Here is a 21,310-nt window from a genome sequence, read left to right as displayed (position 1 = left end):
GTTCTGAAGCGGCAGCGCGCGGGGCGGGCGCCGAGTGTGGGGCGCGGCGACGGCGACGGGCTGCGGCGCGCTCTCAAGGGCTCTCGTCTGCCTCCAGGTCGGGAGCGCGCGCGGTCTCACTGCTGCGGCAGCGTCGAGTTTCCAGGGGCTTGAGGAAAACCCGTCAGGAACCGAAAATGCCGAAGCCGGTAAGTGGGCCGGGGGCGGGGCTCTTCTCTGTGCCCGGGGCTTCCCGTGCAGGCGGCGAGAGGGCAGGAGCAGGGAGTCGGCTCCCCTCTTCGGGCTGTTGGTCCTTTTTGTATGTGGAACTTTGAAAACGCGACGGTGCTGCTTTTCTTTCCGCCGTCTTTTCGTTTGTGAGCGCCCGCCCCGGTACTTGATCTTTTATAAAAAGAAAGTTCGGTGTGCTTCCAAGGAAAAAAAAGTGTATTCTAATGCTACTTAGAAGCTTTTTAAAAAAGAAAAGTCTAAATCACGGGAGAGTCAGGTGGCACCCGAGAGCACATCAACTCCGAGTCCCTTTAAGCGCCTTTAAGCGCCGGAACCCAATACACCCCGAGTCTTTGGTGCTTTAAAGGGCGTCCAGCTAAGACCCCCATCCTTCTGGCGGGCGGCTTCCTGCCAGGCCTGTGCAGCTGCGCTCTCTTAACCCGGGAATTTGCTGGTGGCAGCAGGATTTCTAGCTCTGAAAGCGGTTTGGTAATGAACTTCAGTTGCAGATGGAGAAAGGCTGCCCTGCGCTCTGGTCGCGCGTTCCTGGGCCGCATCATAGACGTCAGCTGGTTCGGGCCCCCGCGCCTCTGTCCCCTGAATCTGACTTGGCCGCTCCCGGGGTTAGATTGCAGGTCAGGCCACGGGTGATACGCTTGCACTGAACTTGTGGGAGCGGGTGCTTTGTGACCCGCATTTCTTGGAAAGTTGTGTAGACGTACCTGCTTTAACACAGGTGAGCGGTGACCGGAGCTGCAGAGAGGCGTTAACTTTTTTTTTTTTAATGGTTTTGAATCATGGAGAAAATTTCTGGATTCATGGAAAATTGCAATCAAAGATACATACGGAATTTTTCTAGTTTTTCAAATATTTTGGTTTTGTAGTCGATGTGTATGTGCTTTTTCTACCATTAAATTGTAGATTCTCTAAAAGGAGCCGTTCTTAATAAAATCTGTACTGTTGGGTTAAATAAATTATTGTGTTAATATGCTGTCAGTTCCAGAAGCCAATATAGGTTTTTTTTTTCCTGAATTACATAATTAAAATGATTCATGCGTGATGAAGAAATTTGTTTTCCTACACAGAATTTATTTTTCTATTAATTTTTTTTTTTAGAATGCACAAGTAGAGGGGGCAGGGGTGGGTGGGGGAGAGAGTGAGACTCTCAAGCAGGCGCCGCCATGCTCAGTGCAGAGGGAAGCAGAACTCCACCCCACACCCTGGGGTCATGGCCTGAGCCAAAATCAAGAGTCACGCTCAACTGACTGAGCCACTCGGGAAGCCCCCACGAAATTTTTTCATTTCAGACTTGCACCTAATATCCAGGCTTTACAGTGCTTATGCTATAAACCTGACCTAAACACAGCCTTCCTTGGGGCCCAGGCCCCCTGCAGCCTTGTGCAGAGCAATGGTCAAGATATTATTGCAGGGATGGCTTGCTTTCTTTCACTAAAAGAAAAGATGCAGAGTTAAGCTTTGAAGATATCACTCTGAAAAAAGTCAGTAAACCAGTTTCCTGTTCCTGCTTTTATTTCTCAAAATGAACTGTAATTTTGTTGCAGTAAAATGATACATAACATTCAGTTTACTGTATTAGCCATTTTTAAGCACAGAGTTCAGTGGCATTAAGTACATTCACCAGCGCATCCATCTGTAGAACATTTTCATCTTTTGAAACAGGAAACGCTGTACCCATTAAACACTAACTCTCGGTCCCCTCCTCCAGCCCCTGGCACCCACCCTTCACTTCCTGTCTCTGTGACTTCGACTGCTCTAGGTCCCTCCTGTAAGTGGAATCAATCACACAGTATGTGTCTGGCTCATTTTAGTGTAATGACCTCAGGGTTCATCCATGCGGGAGTATGTGTTAGAATTTCCTTCCTTTTTAAGGCTCTCTTTGTATTTCTTATGGTGGGCGTATTATAATTGTATGTGTAAATAAAGGAACATCTGAATAGTTGGGGTTTGGGGCCTTTGAATTCAGCAGTAGTTTTAATTGATCTCCAGACTGTGAATGGACAACTTTATTTATAAAACAGTATAAATGAAATCTGTTTGCTGCTTTTCCTCTCAATACCGCTTCTTGAATCACTACTTGCTAGAAAGGTTGAGTGTTCACTCATTTTGCAAGCGTCTATCCTGCAAGCTGCACGTGCAAGGTGTGGGTGGGTGAGGCGGCTTGTCTTCAGGGAGCTTCTAGTCCGACCGAGCCCAGACACATGCAAATGCAAAAATAGAAGCTGAGACACTCTGAGTGCCACCGAAGAGGGAAGGAGGCTTAAGTCAAGTGCCACACAATTAAGAGGAAAATCATCGATGGGGAAATGGGCAGACTTCGTTGGGAAGTTACTTTCGGCTGAGTGTTGCTCAAGGCCTGTGGGTAGGATTTGGTTGGCCTGGGCACTCCGAGGGAGAGACTGTAGTCGGGTTTTTCTCTTCCCACAACGGCTCTGGGCCTCGACTCCCGTGCAGCTTGTAGCCTGCCGAGGGAGAAGGATCTGAGGTCTAGAAGACCCCAGGCCCTCTGCTCAGCTGATATGTTTGGCCTTGTGGGTCCTTCTCATTTGAGGAGAGGTGCAGGGGGGTTTGTGCCTCAGGAAGCAGTCACTGTGCCTGTGGTTTAGCCAAGGGGGAGCCCCCTTCCTCCTGCCTTCTTACCACCGCACTTGCTCTCTTCATCCTGATAGGAAGGAGGTCGGGGCTGTAGGAAGGAAAACCACAGCCATCAAACTTAGGAATGAAAAGGGTGTTGCATTCAAGGCCGGGCTCTCTAAATCTGTTCTCTGAGCTCAGCACTGAGCTGCCTGAAGTGGTCCTGGCAGACGCTGAAGCTGCTCATTTCTAAAGTTCTGACGTGGAAGTTTCTACTATAAAAGCAAATATTCCCTTCAGTAGGGAAACTGAAAACACTTTCAAAATTCCGCCCTTTGCCAAAATTTTAAGACAATTTCTTAGATTACCTTGCCTCCCTGGGAAAATACAGCCTTTGCCACTAATTTTTTCTTCCCTTGGGTAGATACCCAGTGTGGAATAAGTTCTTGTTTCTGCAGGCTCCTTGCCTATAAAATGGGGCTGCTGGCAGTCCTTAATTCATAATGTTACATGAGACAATGTCCACTAAATATTTCAATAGGCACGGGATTTACTGAATATGCACTGATCCATTTTCCATCCCCCTCATAGTTGAGACGCACCCATGGGATCTGTTTTCTGTGTATCCTCCTCCTCCACCATGGGCAGATGGTGAATTAGATAGCTAAGATTTTCCCATGTGCTCGTGAGAAGAGCTGGCTAGGACTAGTCATTTGTCATCACCACACTGCAGGGCACAATGAGTCTGTACATTCATCCATTAGTGCAGGCATTATGCGTTAGTATGGTAGATGTTGAGGCCACATGAGCAGGCACAGAAATACTCGCTGTCATCATGGGTTTACAGTCTGTTGAGGGGGACAGACAATAATCCCAAAATAAGTCGAGTATGTATAATGGCAGGTGTGGGGTGTGGTGGTGGTGGTTGGGGGGGAGTGTTTATCAAGGACAGGGTGGCACCCCCAGGAGGCAATGACTCTTGAGCAATGTAAAGAAGGCAGAGCCATTCACTAGGTGAAGGAGGGAGGCAAGGAGCATAGCAGGCAGAGGGAACCCACTTGTGTAAAGGTCCTGTGGTAGGAGTGGGTTCCAGAAATGGACGAGTAGAGCTACAGAGAAAAACAGGCCGGCTGCTCATAGCCTAGTAGGTCAAAAGAGGGCATTTTCAGGGCTTAACCCAGGGAAGCACTGATGGGTGTTAATTGCAAGGAAGTGACCTGATCAGATTGGCTTTTGAAGGGTCCTTGTAGCTGCTACTGGAGAGTCAGTAGGAGGCAAGAGGTAGAGACTGTAGACTATTGGAGGAGCCCAAGTGAGAGGTGGTAATAGCATCGACCACGGAGTGTGATGCAAATGGAGAGAAGTGGGTGTGTTGGGGAGCTCTTTGGGAGGTACGCGTGGCAGGACTTCGTGATGGATTGCATAACTGGATGGATGGTAGTGCCATTCACTGAGATAAGGAACCTGGAAAGGGGCCAGGTGTGGGAGTGAGGGCTAAGAGTTTGGTTCGTACTTGCTAGTAAATTTGTGACTAAATGATGAAAGGAGTACTCCTTTTGTTATTATAACGGCTACTTCCTGAAATACAGATGTCAGTAGTTTTCTTAAGCTACAGTATTTTTAAATCTACATAAACTAAAAGTAATCTAGTAGCTTCTAATTTTTCTCCTGAGTGTGTGTACACATCACAAAGACATAAAGTTAAAGGTTAGGATTAATTTAGTGCCGTGTTCTCCAACTTTAGTATTATCACCTGGAGACCTGAAGATTTTTGGGTCCCTCACAGTCCTACTGAATTCCCCCGTCTCCAGGGCCAGGTAGGATTGGGCACTTGAGCTTTCAGTAAGCTCCCCAGATGGCTCCGATAAGCCCCCAGACTTTGGGAATTGCTGACTTCGTAAGAAAGGGTCAGTTTTCATGTAGTCCCTCCTTTGGTGCCCCAACAATGCGGTGAGGCCCTCGATACTGGCAGCTGTGTGTGAGCAGAGACCAGAGCCTGGGGGGTGCTTAGGGGGCAGCAAAATCCAGTGGGATTCCAGAGCACCCGTTCAGGCAGATGTTCTTGCAGGCTTGGGAGTGGATACACAACAATCCCCTTCCTCAAGTTCCAGCTTAAATGCCTTGGGTGCCATCATTGGTATTTGGAATATGGCTGGGGTGGGGATCAAGGAGATAGATGGGTGGTTCTCAAATTCCAGAAAGACAAGGAGCTAAGATGTCCAATTGGATCTCTCTGATTTGAACTTCTCTCTGCGAAGTTGGTTGCAGAGCTTAATTCGGCTGTGACTGGTGGGCTCTCTCAAATTTTGGCTGTCTTTGTTTTAAAAGGGGAAAAAAGATGGCCATTTTCCACTAAGTGGCAGGGAAGAAAGAAATCTCATTCTTATTTATGTACCTCTTTTCTCTTCAGGCCTTCCACACTGGCCTCTCTCCTTAGTTACTGTCCTTATTTATTTATTTTTTAATGTTTTATTTATTTTGAGAGAGAAACAGACAGAGTGCAGGCAGAGAAAGGGAGACACAGAATCCAAAGCAGTCTCCAGGCTCTGAGCTGTAAGCAGAGTCCAGTGGTGGGGCTCGAACCCACGAACTGTGAGCTCATGACCTGAGCTGAAGTCACTTAACCAACCGACTGCACCACCCAGGTGCCCCTCCTTTGTTACTGTTCTAAGTAGTAATGTGATACTCTGGTTTCTCTTCAGATCGCATAAATCTTTCGCCTTTTACTAAGTAGTAATGTGATTTCTAACACATTTTAATCAGTTTACAATTACATAGATTGGGAAAGGAAAACATTACTATTCTTACTGAATTATCATAATTTCTTTATTTTAATTCTGTGTATTTTTGACAATTTGAAGATTTTAGGATGATTCAGTATATATATGCTTGCTTTTTTTTTTTTAACTTTTTTTTACATGTTTTATTTATTTTGATACAAAGAGAGACGCAGCATGAGAGGGGGAGGGGCAGAGAGCGAAGGAGACACAGAACCGGAAGCAGGCTCCAGGCTCCGAGCTAGCTGTCAGCACAGAGCCTGACGTGGAGCTCGAACCCAGAAACGTGAGATCTGACCTGAGCCGAAGTCGGAGGCTTAACCGACTGAGCCACCCAGGTGCCCCTATGCTTGCTTTCTTAAAGTATTTAGACATTTCACCTCTAATCTGAAGCTATAAAATTAAGTCTTATGTTAAAATCACTGAATGCATTTTGAGTTATTCCTTATATTTTATTTCATTTTAGTAGTAATTACATTTGGGATTCCCCAGTTACTCCAACTAGTTCTTTTAAAAATATATATATATTTTTTACTGTTTTATTTATTCTTGATACAGAAAGAGACAGAGCATGAGAGGGGGAGGGGCAGAGAGAGGAGGAGACACAGAACCGGAAGCAGGCTCCAGGCTCTGAGCTGGCTGTCAGCACAGAGCCCGATGCGGGGCTGGAACCCACAACGTGAGATCTGACCTGAGCCGAAGTCGGAGGCTTAACCGACGGAGCCACCCAGGCGCCCCTACTAGTTCTAATTTAAGCACAAAATGTATGGTTGCCACTAATTAAATGTGGGATATTTATTGGAGAGACTAGAAGGTTGCATTATTTTCCTTCTATAAGGACACAGATCTGAATCAAATTGACTCTGACCTTGGAGGCCTAGGTGTCAGCTTCTCAGAATCATTAGACAATAGAAAGGCACACATTGCCCAAGGAAGGAGGGCCAACCCTTGTAACACCCAATCAGGAAAGGCCAGTTAACACCTTTAACATATCTAAGGGAGGGCCTAAAGATAGAAGCTATGCCCTACGGGAGGGTCCTGGGTCCACTGCTATAATGATTGGATCCCTGTACCTGTGTCACAATTTCCTGTAACTCCCACTTCCCAAAAAAGGCCCTACCCCGCCATGTTCGGGGCTCTCAGCATGAATCCACTGCGCCAGTAAAGTCTGTGAGCCCGGGCCTAAGCCCGTAATAAAACCGCCCTTTGCTTTTGCACGCGTGACTCAGCCTCCCTGGCAGTCTCTGGTTTTTGGGGGCGATATTGAAAACTTGGGTATAACACTTCTAAGATACTTAACCATCCATGCCTGTGGACATAAAGAATGACGATCTTATTCTAGATGTCTTTTTAAAGTTTATTTATTTATTGGGGGGGGAGCACAAGTGAGGGAGGGGCGGCAAAAGAGAGAATCCTACCCCATCAGTAAAGGGCTGAGCGCGGGGCTTGAACTCACCTTGAGATCATGACCAGAACTCAACTGACTGAGCCACACAGGCACCCTTAACCCTCTATAAACATTTTGTTGTTGTTTTAAGAAAACTATGCAATAATGTGACATGGAGACTTTTGGCCAAAAATGCTTAACGTATAGCTAATGTACATAATTTTTCAAATAAAAATGCAGAGCCATATAAAGAATGGTCTCATGGGGCACCCGAGTGGCTCAGCCAGTTGAGCGTCCACAACTTCGGCTCAGGTCATGATCGCATGGTTCGTGGGTTCGAGCCCTGCATTGGGCTCTCTGCTGACAGCTCAGAGCCTGGAGCCTGTCTTCTGATTCTGTGTCTCCCTCTCTCTCTCTGACCCTCCCCTGCTCGCACTGTCTCTCTCTCTCTCAAAAATAAATAAAACATTAAAAAAAAATAGCATTTTACCTGTACTTTGGCAAGCTTCCAGGGACCTCAATTTTGTCATCTATAAAATGGGAGTAAAGTTTTTACATGAAAAGAATGTTACATGAAGTAACCTGACAAATTTCCTATCTTTGAAATCCAAATAATTTATCTCCAGGTACTAACTGTCTGCTTTATGTATTTCTCGTGTACATTTTTTCCTGGAAACTTGCTTTACAAACTTCAGTGTAACAGGGAGCTCCAACTAAAGGTTTTAGTTTCCAAGTTGCTATTAACTAGGTAGAGTCTTTCACTAGGCCTTCTAAGAAAAACAGCGATATGAAGTGTTTGGATTATATAGTGAAAGGGAACAAACACTCTCTCATCCTCTTCCAGTTGTCTGAATTCCCCGGGAGGGCCTCTGGGTTCCTTCCCTACTCATCGAAGTCGCCTTTTATGCCATTACATTCTGGGTGGGAGAACTATGAAAATAAATAAGCTACATTGTTGCCTTCAAGGGCTCCACAGGCTAAGGGGAGTCAGATGCGTGAGCACAGAATTCTAGTGCAGTCTAGTAAGTACGATAAGGGAGATGCCTCTGGGAGGAGAGCGAGTGTCCCTGGAGAGCTGGGGCAGGCCTCCCGGCTGGTGAGCCGCTTAGGCGGGTGCCGAGGGTGCCAGGGAGCTCCCCGGTGCACAGAGCAGAAGGGGGTTTCAGGCAGCAGCCGCGGTCAGTTCTGTATTCCCTGACTGAGTCACTTTTCATTCTCTCAGCTGTTTTTAATATAGATAAACGGTAATGTTGGTTCAGAGAAGCGGAAGGCTGTATTAACACAGTAGTTGTCTTAATCTAATGTATGGAGAAAACTCACCTTCAAAGCAGAATGAAGATTTCTGACCACGAGCCAGCTTTTATTGATAGCAGAAAGGAACAAATACCACCTGAGGATCAAACTATAGTAGCCAAGTGGAGTAGATTTTGCTGAGCTTTCTGTTAACTTTGAAGACACTTTCCTATTTTTTTTTCTATTTTTGCCTGAAAGCCAGTTTTAAACTTTTTGTATCAGAATCATCATATCAGATAATTACCACAGATAACTGTTTCACTTTAGGAAGAAATGGCGGCGGTCTCTGTGGGGGCTGCCAGCTAGGCGTGGCTTTTGCAGTTTTAAAAAAAGAACAGTAATCTGCACCAGATACCGAAATGGCCTGCAGAGCCTGAAATACTCCTCTGACCCTCACAGAAAGACTTCTTCGCCAACCCCTGCTTTTGGGTAAAAATAATTAAGTTTCTGTTACCTCGTATATGTTTATGACTAAGCTAATAGTTCGCAGCAGACCCACACCAGTCACTCCCGTTTTTAAACATTTCTTCTCAGAGAACAAATAACCTGTCTTCGTAGCCAGGATTAGGTGTGTCGCAGGCCCTGCGTGGGGACGGGTATGTCACCCAGCAGCAGGCGTGGTCGGTGTTGAGGTAATACTTTAAACAAGGCTGGTCCTCCAGCAGGTCTTTGTTCTATAGAGAAAGTGCTAGTATCTTGTGTCACACTTGCTAAGCCATTGTGTAATGACAGATTTCTGGCGTACACTAAAAGAATGCAATTTGTATCTGATATTTGAGTTGAAAGAATGTTATATAAATGAGTTGCTTTTTTTTTTTTATCACTGACACTTTGAAATTCACTTCTGACCTATAGTCTGTGTATTTCTGACTGTAGATGGGTTTATAGTTCAGTCTCTGATTTAGACCACCTTAAAACAGAACCCTCTCGCTGTCCACCTGTTAGCTTGCTTTATTTTACTTAATAGGACTTAGTTCTGTCTATAACAATGTTAGATACTTGGGGGTAAGTTCTTTTCTGTTGTTTGCATTTGCTTGTTTGTTTTTTCCTGGTCACAAAGCGAGATGCAAAGTGGCATTAAAAAAAAAGGGGGGCATTGTTACCTGCTTCAAGAACAAACTTTAAATCCCTACTTAATTGGCAGATCAAGTAGATGAACATGCCTGCCTCTGAGAGGGTGTTCTGGGGCAAGCTTGTCAACCTCCCTGTGCCCTGCCCCTGCACCCTGGAGATGGCTTCCAGGGACCTGCCTCCTGTTCTAACGGGCAGGGCGGGGGCCCAGCCCCAGGAGCTGCTGGCCCCGGCCCCGCACTGCTGCTTCTCACCGCAGAGAACAGAGGAAATGGCAGAGGAAGTCTGACTACTAAATTGTAATCTGATTAAAAGCTTTCATAACTCATGATGGGCATTCTTTTTCTGACTTAGCCTAATAATGCATTATATTTTCCTTCTGCTATAGTGAACATCACCTCCATCCCCGCTTCTGTAACCTCCACTCGTTCATTAACAAATAGAGCACCTACTATGTGCAGGTTCTTCACTCCTAGGGATACCCTGATGAACAAAAAGGGGAGAATCCCTGCTTCCACGGGTGCCTGGGTGGCTCAGTCATTTAAGCATTCGACTTTGACTCAGGTCATGATCTCATGGTAGCATGGGTTCAAGCCCCACCTTGGGCTCTGTGCTGACAGCAGAGACCAATTTGGATCCTCTGTCCCCCTCTCTCTTTGGCCTACCCCCTCTCATGCATACTCTCAAAAAATTAAAAAAAAAAAAACCTTCCAAACCCCTAACGTAAAGTTAGGGAGTAATAGCACTGCTGTCGGTTTTCAGCCAGGCTTTGCCGGGAGGTGGAGGTGCTTTGATTCTCTCAGGGACTCTGGACAGAGAGTGGTTTGCTTTGGTCTGTTTTGTTGTGGTGGTGGTGGTTTGGTAAACAACCAAGTAAATCAAGTATCTGCTTACATAATACCTTGCTATTTGGGTGAGACTCTTAAGTGGGACTTAGATGGGGAGATAGGGTGGGGAAAACTGGAGGTTTGTCAAGAAACTGGCCAAACAGGGCAGCTTGGAAACACAGTGTGACGACAAGACTGCAGAGTGCAGGACACAATTAGAAGAATTCAACTGTAAAAACATTGTTTTTGAGACAATGGGGGATAACTGAATATTAACTGAATTTTAAATATTAAGGAATAGTTTTTAATTAGATTGGATATGATAGTGGTCTAGTGGGTGTGTAATAACACATGTACACATGTATGTACTCAGAGTCCTTTGTAGGGATACATACTGAAGGTTTTACAATTGAAATGAGGCCTAAAATAGGCCAGCCCCCCCCCCCCCCAAATTATTTTAAACTACCAGGAAGAATAGTTGAATCAAGGCTGTTGGAAAGTTAATGGCGTCCAGCTCGGTGAAAGTACACGCAGGGAAGGGGGAGCCCTTGGACTGTTCTCTCTACTGTTGTGAACGTTTCAAATTTTCCAAAGTAAAGTTTGTTTCTTCAGAGTACATTATGGGGGTGAAACAGAAAGGTGCTGTCACTTTTACAAACTGCCACATGCCGGGGTGGTTGGAGGGCAAGCAGGAAGGGACAGCTCTGCCCTGGGACCTGGAGTTCCAGGTGGGCCCTGCTGAGTGGCTCTCCGCAGACCCCTGGGTGGGTGCGGGTCTTGGGAGACCTTGGGTGTTCTGATGGAACGAGTGGCCAACGCCGTCTGGACCTCTCACCTCCTGCATACGTGTTTTATTCACGGGGACCTCCAGTCGACACTGCAGTTGATTTGAAGACACACAGAAGTGCTTGTTCCCAGCCAGTTCCAGTTCCTCTGGATTCCCAGGATCCTGGGAGGACGGAGGTGGGGAGGGGTTGTGTCATGCTCCCAGCCCTGGCTGGAAATAGGTCATTGTCTCTATGGCAGCATTTACAGAGCTGAAAACTGGAAGTGAGCGTGAGGCGTGGGGCCTTCCGGGGCGGGGTTTTTAGAGGCTGGTGTGCGGTGAGCACTGAGACCACTGAGACTGGAAGCGGCCAGGTCTGTGCTGCAGGAGGGGGGGCCGTTGTGTGCTCCCCCTTCCACTAATTATGTGCAGAGATGTAATCCATCCGGGACTTGACAGACCAGATTGTGACCAAGTATAAATTGAAGAGTTTTGTTTTGTTTCCCCCCCCCCCCCACGTAGTATAATTTCAGAAACACTGGGCTGTTTAAGTTTTGTTGAAACGTGCTTATGCAAGCAATTTTGTTAGCTTACTGATTTAATAGGGGTTTTTTTTTAAAAAGCTAATGGGGTCTTGCTCTCTATTTTTGAAGATGTCAAAAGTAAAAGCTTCTTGGTCAAATTCAAATATATTTTGCCTAGGCTTCTTACGAGGGAAATGTTTGGGGTACACCCCCAAATATTATTGCATATGTGATTTTAACGTTTTTTATTTCTATTTTAATTTTTTTAATTTTTTTTAATTTATTTTTTTTGAGAGACAGACAGAGACAGCACCATCAGGGGAGGGTCAGAGAGAGAGGGAGACACAGAATCGGAAGCAGGCTCCAGGCTCTGAGCTAGCTGTCAGTCAGCACAGAGCCTGACGAGGGGCTCGAACCCACGAACATAAGATCATGACCTGAGCCAAAGCCGGACGCTTAACCGACTGAGCCACCCAGGTGCCCCAACATTTTTTATTTTTGAAACTCTCTACACCCAACATGGGGCTCAGTGCTTCACCGACTAAGCCAGCCAGACACCCCTACTGCACATGGGATCTTAAGCAGAGGTGAAGATTTGTCAAAGAAATGGCACAAGATTTAAGTACAATTTATCTTATGTGTCCTTCCCTAAAACAACAGGTTTGTGGAAAGTATTTTGCTGCTCAGACATTTCTATTCTTTCATAGGCTTCCCCTGCCCTGTGCCACCCCCAGCAGGTTAGAAAGGAGAAACCCTTCAGACCCTTCAGTGGTCAGAAACCACTTCTAACTTTACAAAGAAAATAGTACATGCCAAGTGGGTAGTGAAATTTAATCTATAGGCCTTTAATTTCCTGTATTTTATGAGCCTGGAATTAAAAATCATTGCAGCAGGTGATGGCCACCTTGGCCTTGTCCCTTTTTTTCTTTTATGGGATCCTCAGTTGGTGGATATAATTAATCCCTTTTCAGTGGACTAAATTGAGGCTGAAGTATGTATGACACATCTAGCAAAACTGAAATCACATGTTCCAGAACCAGGACTTCACAAGCTTATTAGGTAAAGAGAAAGTGACCTTTGAGTGGGGAGCAAAGGAGATAGATGGCATCTGTGTTTCTGGGAAGAGTTTCTTTTGTGGAACGGGACACTCTTGGATCATTGCTTCCCCTTTCCTAGGTCAGGTGTCGTAAGCGTTGTAGCTACTTTAGTGCCCATGTTAAGTCTCGACACACAGTGGATGTCATTCCTACCTACCAGAGCCTCACAAAAAATGGTTCTTTAAAACGCACCCCTAGCAGGCCTCAGGAATACACGCCCTCAAGCAGGTATGAAAATGTCCACCAGTATTCCTCTGCATGGATCACTGGAACTTGGGTGAGAGGGACGATCCTTTCATTTGTCAGGTGTCTGGGAAGCAGTGTCTTCTTGCCTCTGTTTCCTCTTTCCAGAAGCCGCACCTGAGCCCATGAACAGAGGGGAGCACGAAATGTTCCCAGCCCAGTTTTCAAGTAGTAGGAGCTGATCTTTTTGATGGAGCTGCTCAGAAAGTTCCCTTCTAGCTCTGAGGTCTGTGATTTTTCTCTGTAATGAGTACAAACAGGACTGGTTTGTCTGCTCTTTTGTACTGCAGCCCTGCCTGACAGGAAGTGGGTCTGGGGGCAGGAAGTGGCTTGCTTTCAGAAGCAAAAGGAGCCATTTAGAAAGACTTGGGGTTTCATTACATGTTCTTGAAATTATGAGATGGATATTAGTTGATCTGGCCTTTTTGCTTTTGTATATCTATCCTTTCACATAATTTTTACCCTGGAATTTGGAAATACAAACTTTTCAATTCAGAAATTAAAATCATTGGGGCACCTGGGTGGCTCAGTCAGGCCCTGCGTCAGGCTCTGTGCTGACTGCTAGCTCAGAGCCTGGAGCCTGCTTCGGATTCTGTGTCTCTTTCTCTCTCTGCCCCCACTAGTTCACATTCTGTCTCAAAAATAAATAAATGTAAAAAAAAATTAAAATCATTGACTTATTGAAAGATACAACTTTAGGAATAACATTCAAGTAACGTTGAATACCTATAAATAAGTATTTTTAGTAGCTGATATCAGAAGTTGAGGAAGTTGCATACATTTTTCTGGGCCTCAGTTTCCTCAGCCTTTCAAAGAAAGTAGTTGGACAAGGATAACTTTTCACCTCTCCCCAAGCATTTAGAAGACTCTCCCTACAAAATAGTTGTACCTTGTTACTACTTTAGTTCCACTTATAATATATACACTTATATAGTATGAAAATGTGATATAAAATATAACGTGTAGAGATACCTGAAACATGGAATTTCTTTGGAAGTCCCAGGACCAAGCTGTGATGTTAACACTCTGGCCTATTGTCCGCTGCACATTAGAAATTTAACTTTTCCTAAAGTTAAGAAAGGAGGTAAAGGGTAGTGCTAACTTCTGTGATTAAGTTCCCCTCAAAATTCCATAAAGCGATACTGAATTCTTGTTACATTGATATGGTTGCCCACCCCATGGTGTCAAATGCTCTTGGGGTAGGAGGCAGGGACCTGGCACACTCACCCCCATATTAACTTGTTAAAAAAGTTTTTTTCAGGGTTTACATTTTAGAGTGCGCACACACTCGGGTAGGGGCAGGGTGGGCGGTGGGGGGACAGAGGATCTGAAGGGGCTCTGCACTGACAGCAGAGAATGTGATGTTTGGCTCAAACTCAAGGAGCTGTTGAGATCATGACCTGACCCCAAGTCAGACGCTTTACTTACAGCTATTTGGTTTCTAATGGAGTTGAGCTGTCTCATTTGTCATTGAACTCTGTGATTGTGATCTTATTTTTCATTAGTAGTTAACACCTGGGCAAATGCTAACCAACCGCTGCTTTTTTTCTTTTTTCTTTACACCCCCATCTAGAAGGAGTAGGAGGGGAGGGCAGGGCACAGAATTGCTTTAATCCGGAAGGGTAATAACCCACTAGATTGCGGCGGGTTAATTTGGTTTCTCCCCCCCCCGCCGGTAGGTTTTTTGGGTTTTTTTTATAGGTTTTTGTTTTTTTGAGAGAGAGAAACAGCATGAGCAGGGGAGGGTCAGAGAGAGAGGGAGACACAGAATCCGAAGACAGGCTCCAGGCTCTGAGCTAGCTGTCAGCACAGAGCCCGATGCGGGGCTCAAACCCACAAACCGTGAGATCATGACCTGAGCCAAAGTCAGACGCTCAACCAACTGAGCCACCCAGGCGCCCCTAATTTGGTTTCTTGACAGAACTCCACCTGGGACATTCTCAGGCTCCCACGAACTGCTAACATCAGCTTACACATTAGCCAAGCTTGAATTGTCCTCCAGGGGAAATGACCACCATCACCGGGAATGGACTGTCTGGAGCCCCGTGATGGGCACCACGAGAAGGGAGGACAGCCGCCAGCAGCATCGCCCATCCTTCTCTGTGACTGTCAGTACCGCTATTCCCAGGAATGGTGGGACCACCCGCCGTGATTCCAAGGAAGGTTACAGGAATTACTGGGAACTGAGGACCAGCACTTGGTTATCAGAGCTGTAACAATTGGTCTCTTGTCAGCCTTAACATGTGATGACTTTATTATTGCTATTATGAGGCAGTAAAAGGCCAGTATGTTGGCCTAGTTTTGTATACCTATTTGGAAACGATCAGAACATGCATTTTATATCTATTCTGCCCTCTGTCTTCAGTGGTTTGCTGTGCTACAGACAAAACAGTGATGCATAGAATTTTTACTGAATTCACTGATCATTTTTGTTATAACTCTAGACTCTTTACATTTGCAAAGGTAGAGATAACCTTCTCTTTGGCATCTGAAAAATTTTCCATCCCAGACAGTGAGGTCAGTTTGTTCATGCCACTCAGTTTCTTTAATCTTGAAAGAAATGATGTGATTGGGTATAATTTAAATGTAAGATACAGAAGAGCTTGAAAGAAAGGAACAGCAATATTGTGAGTCATTATCCATTGATTTACAGATTTGCTGTTAGTGAATTAGTAAGATGTACTTTTACTGTTAATTTCCACCTTCTCTAAAGGTCCATAAATCTCAAGTCTGGTGTTAAAGCTAGCACTTAAACATGTATCTCTGGAATTTTAAGCTTTGAGCCCAGCCTGCTTTGGTGTGTGGTGGCATGTGGCTCTGCTGGTGGTGGGAACATTTCAGGAGGGACTGCCACCTCCCCACCTCTGACGACTGTGGTGCTGGTGTTTTTGCCATTGCAGTATCAGGTCATGTAGAGTTTGCTCCATTTAATGCGCAATCGTGTTTTAAGGACCACATTTCTATTTTACCTGTCTTCTCTCTGTACATCATCGGTGTTGTGCTATTTTGGTAAATAATCTCCCCATGGCAACATACTGGTTTTTCTTTGGCCTCTCTGTCCTTAAGAGAATGGTGTGCAGTCACAGGGTGGTTTCTGGACTGGCTTTCTTGAGTAAAAGCCCAAAGGAGTTGGGCTCTTCTAATTATATGCTTATTAGAAGCTCTAAGAATATAAAATCTGGTCACTGGATTTTCAATGACAGCTACTTCTATATAATTTTGTTGTTTATATAAACAGTGTTACTGGGAGCAACAATGTACATTTAACTAAGAGAAACATTTTATATCCTAGGTAGAAAAAAGTTATCTTGTAAATCATAGTCATTACCATGATCCCATAAAAAGGGCTGATGATACAGACGGGGAAAAGCCAAAAAATCCACTTTCCTTTGGGGCTTTCCAGCTTTGCTTTCCTTGGCTGAATTCATGTGTCTGCATCTCTACACTAAGGTGACTAAGGTTTGCTAAGTTAATGGTAATGTTTATGGAGGATGGTTATTAGTTAGCATTTGTGAAAAATTACCACTGTGTGTCGTAGCTAATGTTATGATTTATTGAGTTGGAGTATTGCTCCTAATAACTTGATCTTTATCTCAAAGATCAGGATCCAGAGAGATGACCAAAATAGGCATCCATCTGTTGGGATATGGAATGTATGGGATGGGAGAGTAGAGGTCTGCAATTATTTTATGAATGAAAATTTAGTAAAGATATTTCCATATAGTGGATTATAAGTAACTCCAATAAATGCATTAATTTTGCCATACGGTGTTGTGGCTTCTTGTTCAGGATAGTAACCTCTTTCCCTGAGAGCAGTGGCTGGCCCGGGGTGGTTCCCCCTGTGAGTTTGGTAGGGCTGTGTAGACCGGGGGGCTCCATCCCAGCTTCCTGAGTCAGACCCTGGGCCTGGGGCCCGGAACACTATGTCAGCAAGCTCTTCAGGAGATCCTTTTGCGTGTGCAGGTTGGCAGAGCACTGAGGACCCAGGGAGTAACTTAGAAGGTGGGGTCGGCTGTACTTCCTAAACCCTGACCAAGGGACACCAGATTCCATACAGCGCATCTGGTGTAGCCGCGTCCTTTGTGCAGCAGTGAACGGGGCTCTGGAGGTGTTTGTGGTGGTAACCAGCATGCCCGCCACCATCAGAGTTAAATGTCCAACAGAAGACTCCGCCCCCCCACTTAACAATTAGAGCAAGAGCTTGATTCACTTGGGAGAACCTTGAGCCGGAGCCTGGGTTCTCCCCGCTGCGCCTTGGTGGGGAGCCCCCAGTGCTCTTCACCTGTGAGGTGAAGGAGTTGACTAGCATTCATGGTGGCCAACGTGCTGCCGGCTTCTGGAGAGCAGGTGTGCGAGTGTAGGACTCAGTGTTTGCTGTGTTCACCTCAGTCTGGCAGCTTGGACCGTCGTCCTGAGCACATAGAATATTTTCATTTACTACAGCTTACAGCAAGAAACGTAAATTTGTTTTCAGAAATCCATTTTTCTGAGTTGCTGGGCCGGCTCAGTCAGTGGAGCACGTGGCTCTAGGTCTCAGGGCTGTGGTTTCAAGCCCCGCATCGGGTGTAGAGATTACTTAAAAATAAAACCTTTTAAATAAATAAACGCATAACAATTCATTTTTCTTGCATCTTTGTTTTCCCCTAAGGATTTTTTATTCTTATTTTGAATACCAAACTGACTGTAGGTAGTCTAGTTAACGATGTTGTTTTCCAGCTCTTTCATGTTTACGATCACTAAAGCATGGAGCCTGGAGCCCGTTAAGATCTCAACCCAAAGGGCCCCAGTGGTGGGTGGATGGACAGCAGTGCTGTGTTGTGCACTGGAATGTTCCTGGCGGTAAAGAGGGAGGCGCCAGGATGGGCCGCATCTCGGATGAACCTCAAACACTGTGCACCAGAAGGCCACGTGGTTATATGCCCTGTTGAACAGGCAAATCTGTGGAGACAAAAAGTAGATTAGTGATTCTCAGGGCCGGGGACAGAGGAGAATTGGGAGGAGTGACTGCTAATGAGCACCGGGTTTCTTTCAAGGGAATGAAATGCTCTAAAATTAGATGGCGGTGCTGGTTGCATAACTCTGCTGAAAACCACTGAATTGCATGTTTGAAATGGGGGAATTATGTGTAAGTTAACATTTCGACAAAGCTGTTATTAAAAAAAAAAGAAGACATAATGACTCAACATGAAAATCAAAATACAATGGTCTCTGTAATTATTGAATTACAGGAACCAAAATAGCATCTCAGAAAACTGCTTTAAATTATTTATTATCAGTTGTGAGAATTTTTCCTCGTTCCACTCCCCTGCTTCCCCCATTTGTGGGAGAAAGTTTATTGTATCTACTTCCTATCAGAGCATTTCTAAGTATTTGAAAGGTCTTATCCAAATATTTGAAAGCTGTTAGAAGTTGCTGAAGTGGCACCTTTGGAAGAAGGCTGGAATGTCGGAAAACAGAGCTGACATTTTTAAGTGATTATGAAAGGTCAAGCTCTCAATGTAATCTTGGTGGTGCTTGGATAGTTCTACTTAAGCTAATTTTTGAGTAAATGCAGGTGTGATAGTAGAGGGATTAATCTGTTATCCCTGAATCCAGTGCCTTAAATTCAAACATTCAGCGGTTACCGTTTCTATTTCCCTTTCTATTTCAAATGGTTTCCCTGCTTCTTAAGTGGGTAGAATAATCACTGTAAACTTTCTCCCCCCGCCCTCGCCCCCCACTAAAGTGAAATCTGATTGCCTTGCCCAAGAAGACAAATGAGTGCTTGCCTGTAAGTTTGTAGAGGAATTCGTCTTCAGTGTTTCCTTCTTGTCTTGGTCTTTAGTGCACTATGAATTTATTCTGTAAAAAGTGTGATTAGAACCACGTTTAATGTATTTCAGAAGGAAATGGGCATTTCCCAAAGGAAAAATGGCATCACTAGGTTTATTAACCAAAACAAGAGAAAGAACTCGGAGATATTAAGACAGCCAAAATTTAGCAGTCATCTGTAGGTTAGAAGTAAAATACAATAGTTCATTGTCAACTCAATATCTTTTTTACGCCTCTCAGACTCGTAGAAGGCATTTTCGATACCATTTTGATCAAATAAACTGGGAAGACTCAGATATCATGTTTTCCAGAGTCTATTCTGAAACATAATTGGTCCTTTGTGGGATATTCCATGGAAGAAACTTCTATGGGTAGAACATTACCTGACTAGGACACTGTCCTGGGATTTTGCACCAGAGAGATTAACACAACAAAGACACTGAAGCCTTTCCGTTAAAGAAGGAAACGGAAGTCACCTTAACATCTGTGACCTCCAGATAGCCCCCACTTTGTATCACCTTTCTCTTTCTCCTGGTAAAGGTCCGATAATGTTCCCCAGAACCGCACAGCCCCTGGCTTGGGTGGTGTCAGAAGTTGCTCAGATAATTTTTGAGTTATAGAATGTTACAGTTGGGAGATCTCTCATAATAAAACATTTCCAGTTATAGTACTTTGGGTTAAAAACGTGGGGGAAGTGGCTTTCTTCATGATGTGGACCACTGCACGGGGATTGGCTGGGATGGTACGGACCGCTGCATGGAGATTGGCCAGATGCCTAGGGAGGTGGGTGTTGGTCACCTACCTGCCAACAGGCTTGTGCTTCTGATTTCTCAGCTTTCTGGAGGGGTGAGCAAAGAGAACAATGGGTTTATTTTTATTTTTATTTTTTCTTTAAGTTTAATATCCTGAGAGAGCATAGGTGGGAGGGGCAGAGAGAATGAATCCCAAGCAGACTGCACTGTCAGACACGGGGCTCAAACTCCTGAACCATGAAATCATGACCTGAGCCAAAATCAAGACTCAGTCTCTTAACCGACTGAGCCAATTTATTTTTGTTTTAATAGGGTAAATTGTTGATAGAATTTATGTAAAAAGAAAAAATTGTGGCTTAACACACTTACATTCTCTTCTTGGGGAAAAAAGGTGTCCGTTGCATCAGAGCAATGAAACCTGTGCTACGTGTCCAGCCAGACAGATCCATTTTCCCTCCTGGAAATGTGAAAACTCATATGAGCTTTCCTTTTGCCCCTGAAAAGCGTCTCCTGGCCAGCTTTGAATAGCATCACCGTTAGCTATTTTCCTCCTGACTTCCTGGTGCACCCACAGAGCTCTCCTGAGGAGTCAGCCCGCCTGTTCGCACAGCCCCGGCTTGCCTTGCACTCCCACACCTCCCTGGTGCTGCTGGACGTTAGCCCGAGCATTTCTGAGGCAGAAAGGACCTCAGGACTTCTAGTCCCAGACCTCAGCCTGCAGATACGGGGGGTGAGGCCCAGCGGGACGAAGTTCTCAGGCTGCAGCCGCAGCTCCCAGCCCCGGGCCCCCTGGTCGCTGTTCTCTTGCCCGTGTTTCAGTGATCCCTGAATTCAGCTGGTCTTGAAAATTGCTTTCTTGGGCTGAGGCCCAGGAACTCGGGCTGCTTTGGGGATTCTCATAGTTGGACCCATTAGGCAGTAACTATGAATGGGAGCTCCTCGAGACGCATCTCTATTGATTGTGTTGTAAGTGACAGAGGGGTAAGAGAGGTCAGCGGTGCCCCATGGTACCCAGGGCACCCAGTAGGTATTTGATGAGTACTTGTAGAGTGAGCGAGCCTCCAGGGCATGCCACGGCCCACTAGCCGGGGTGGGCTGGGAACCGGGAGGTAAAGCCATTACGGTTCATTGGCATCTAGTGTCACAGTTTGGAGCTGAGCTAACCCATAAGAACAGCAATAGAATTTTTTAAAGAGTAGATTATTAAGCAGAAGAAGGACAGAGATAGGATTACAGTTAGGTTTTCATTAACTCCGTTAACTAAGGCAAAGATGGGTTTATGTGTTAAATTCTCGTGGCACATACACCTGTGAAACAGTCACAGTTCATAAAAAATAAACACGCATGGCATTCTGCTTAGATTAAGAATTTTTACTGGCCAGTTTTCTTATTTTAGAAAAAAAACTTCAGCTCATTCCTGTTTTTGTTTTTAAAACATTTGTTTCAAGTACAGACCAGCAGCATATACTGACACTCTAGTAATCAAAAACTTGCCTGTCTTACTGAAATGAGAACACAGGTTCCCCATTAAGCCAGGCTGCTGGGGCAAAAAGAAAGATTTTTCTGCTAAATAAGGCCAGTGTGAAAAATCTGCACTATCCTCATTAGAGCCTCATTTCTTCAGACAATTTCCGGCATCTTCATCCACATGTTTTCGTGACTTGTGTCTGAGCAAGTCCTGTTGTTCTAAAATCATGACATGATATATCACCATGGAAAGACCTCATTCTTTCTAGTCTGTGAAGCTTAAAAAGCTATTGCTAATTTAACTCCATTATCTAAACTTATTAGATAGCGAGGTACGGTGAAGCCTGGTTCCCTGGGTGTCCTAACATTTTGGATCTCTCAGTATGGCTTTGTTTCTTATTTTCTGTTGGAGTCACATGGGGAGGGAGACAGGAGTTCAACTACCACCTACACGGTAGACTGCGTGGGGTGCATGTGTGTGTGTGTGTGTGTG

At 45.1% G+C, this 21,310-nt stretch overlaps 1 protein-coding gene across 1 annotated transcript in view; it reads left to right on the top strand.

Annotated features, from left to right (window-relative positions):
* Positions 1-28: 28 nt before the first annotated feature.
* The window catches only part of EZR (ezrin), a 48,985-nt gene continuing 27,703 nt past the window's right edge, over positions 29-21,310 (top strand). The window contains exon 1 of the mRNA XM_029944163.1: positions 29-188. Within this exon, the coding sequence (XP_029800023.1) occupies positions 177-188 (12 nt within the window). The 5' untranslated portion in view covers positions 29-176. The remainder of the gene's footprint in view (positions 189-21,310) is intronic.

This window comes from Suricata suricatta, chromosome 7 (genome assembly GCF_006229205.1).
Source record: "Suricata suricatta isolate VVHF042 chromosome 7, meerkat_22Aug2017_6uvM2_HiC, whole genome shotgun sequence".
Lineage (NCBI taxonomy): Eukaryota > Metazoa > Chordata > Mammalia > Carnivora > Herpestidae > Suricata > Suricata suricatta.
The sequence above is the reverse complement of the archived record's forward strand: the minus strand, read 5'-3'. Positions and strand labels throughout refer to the sequence as shown.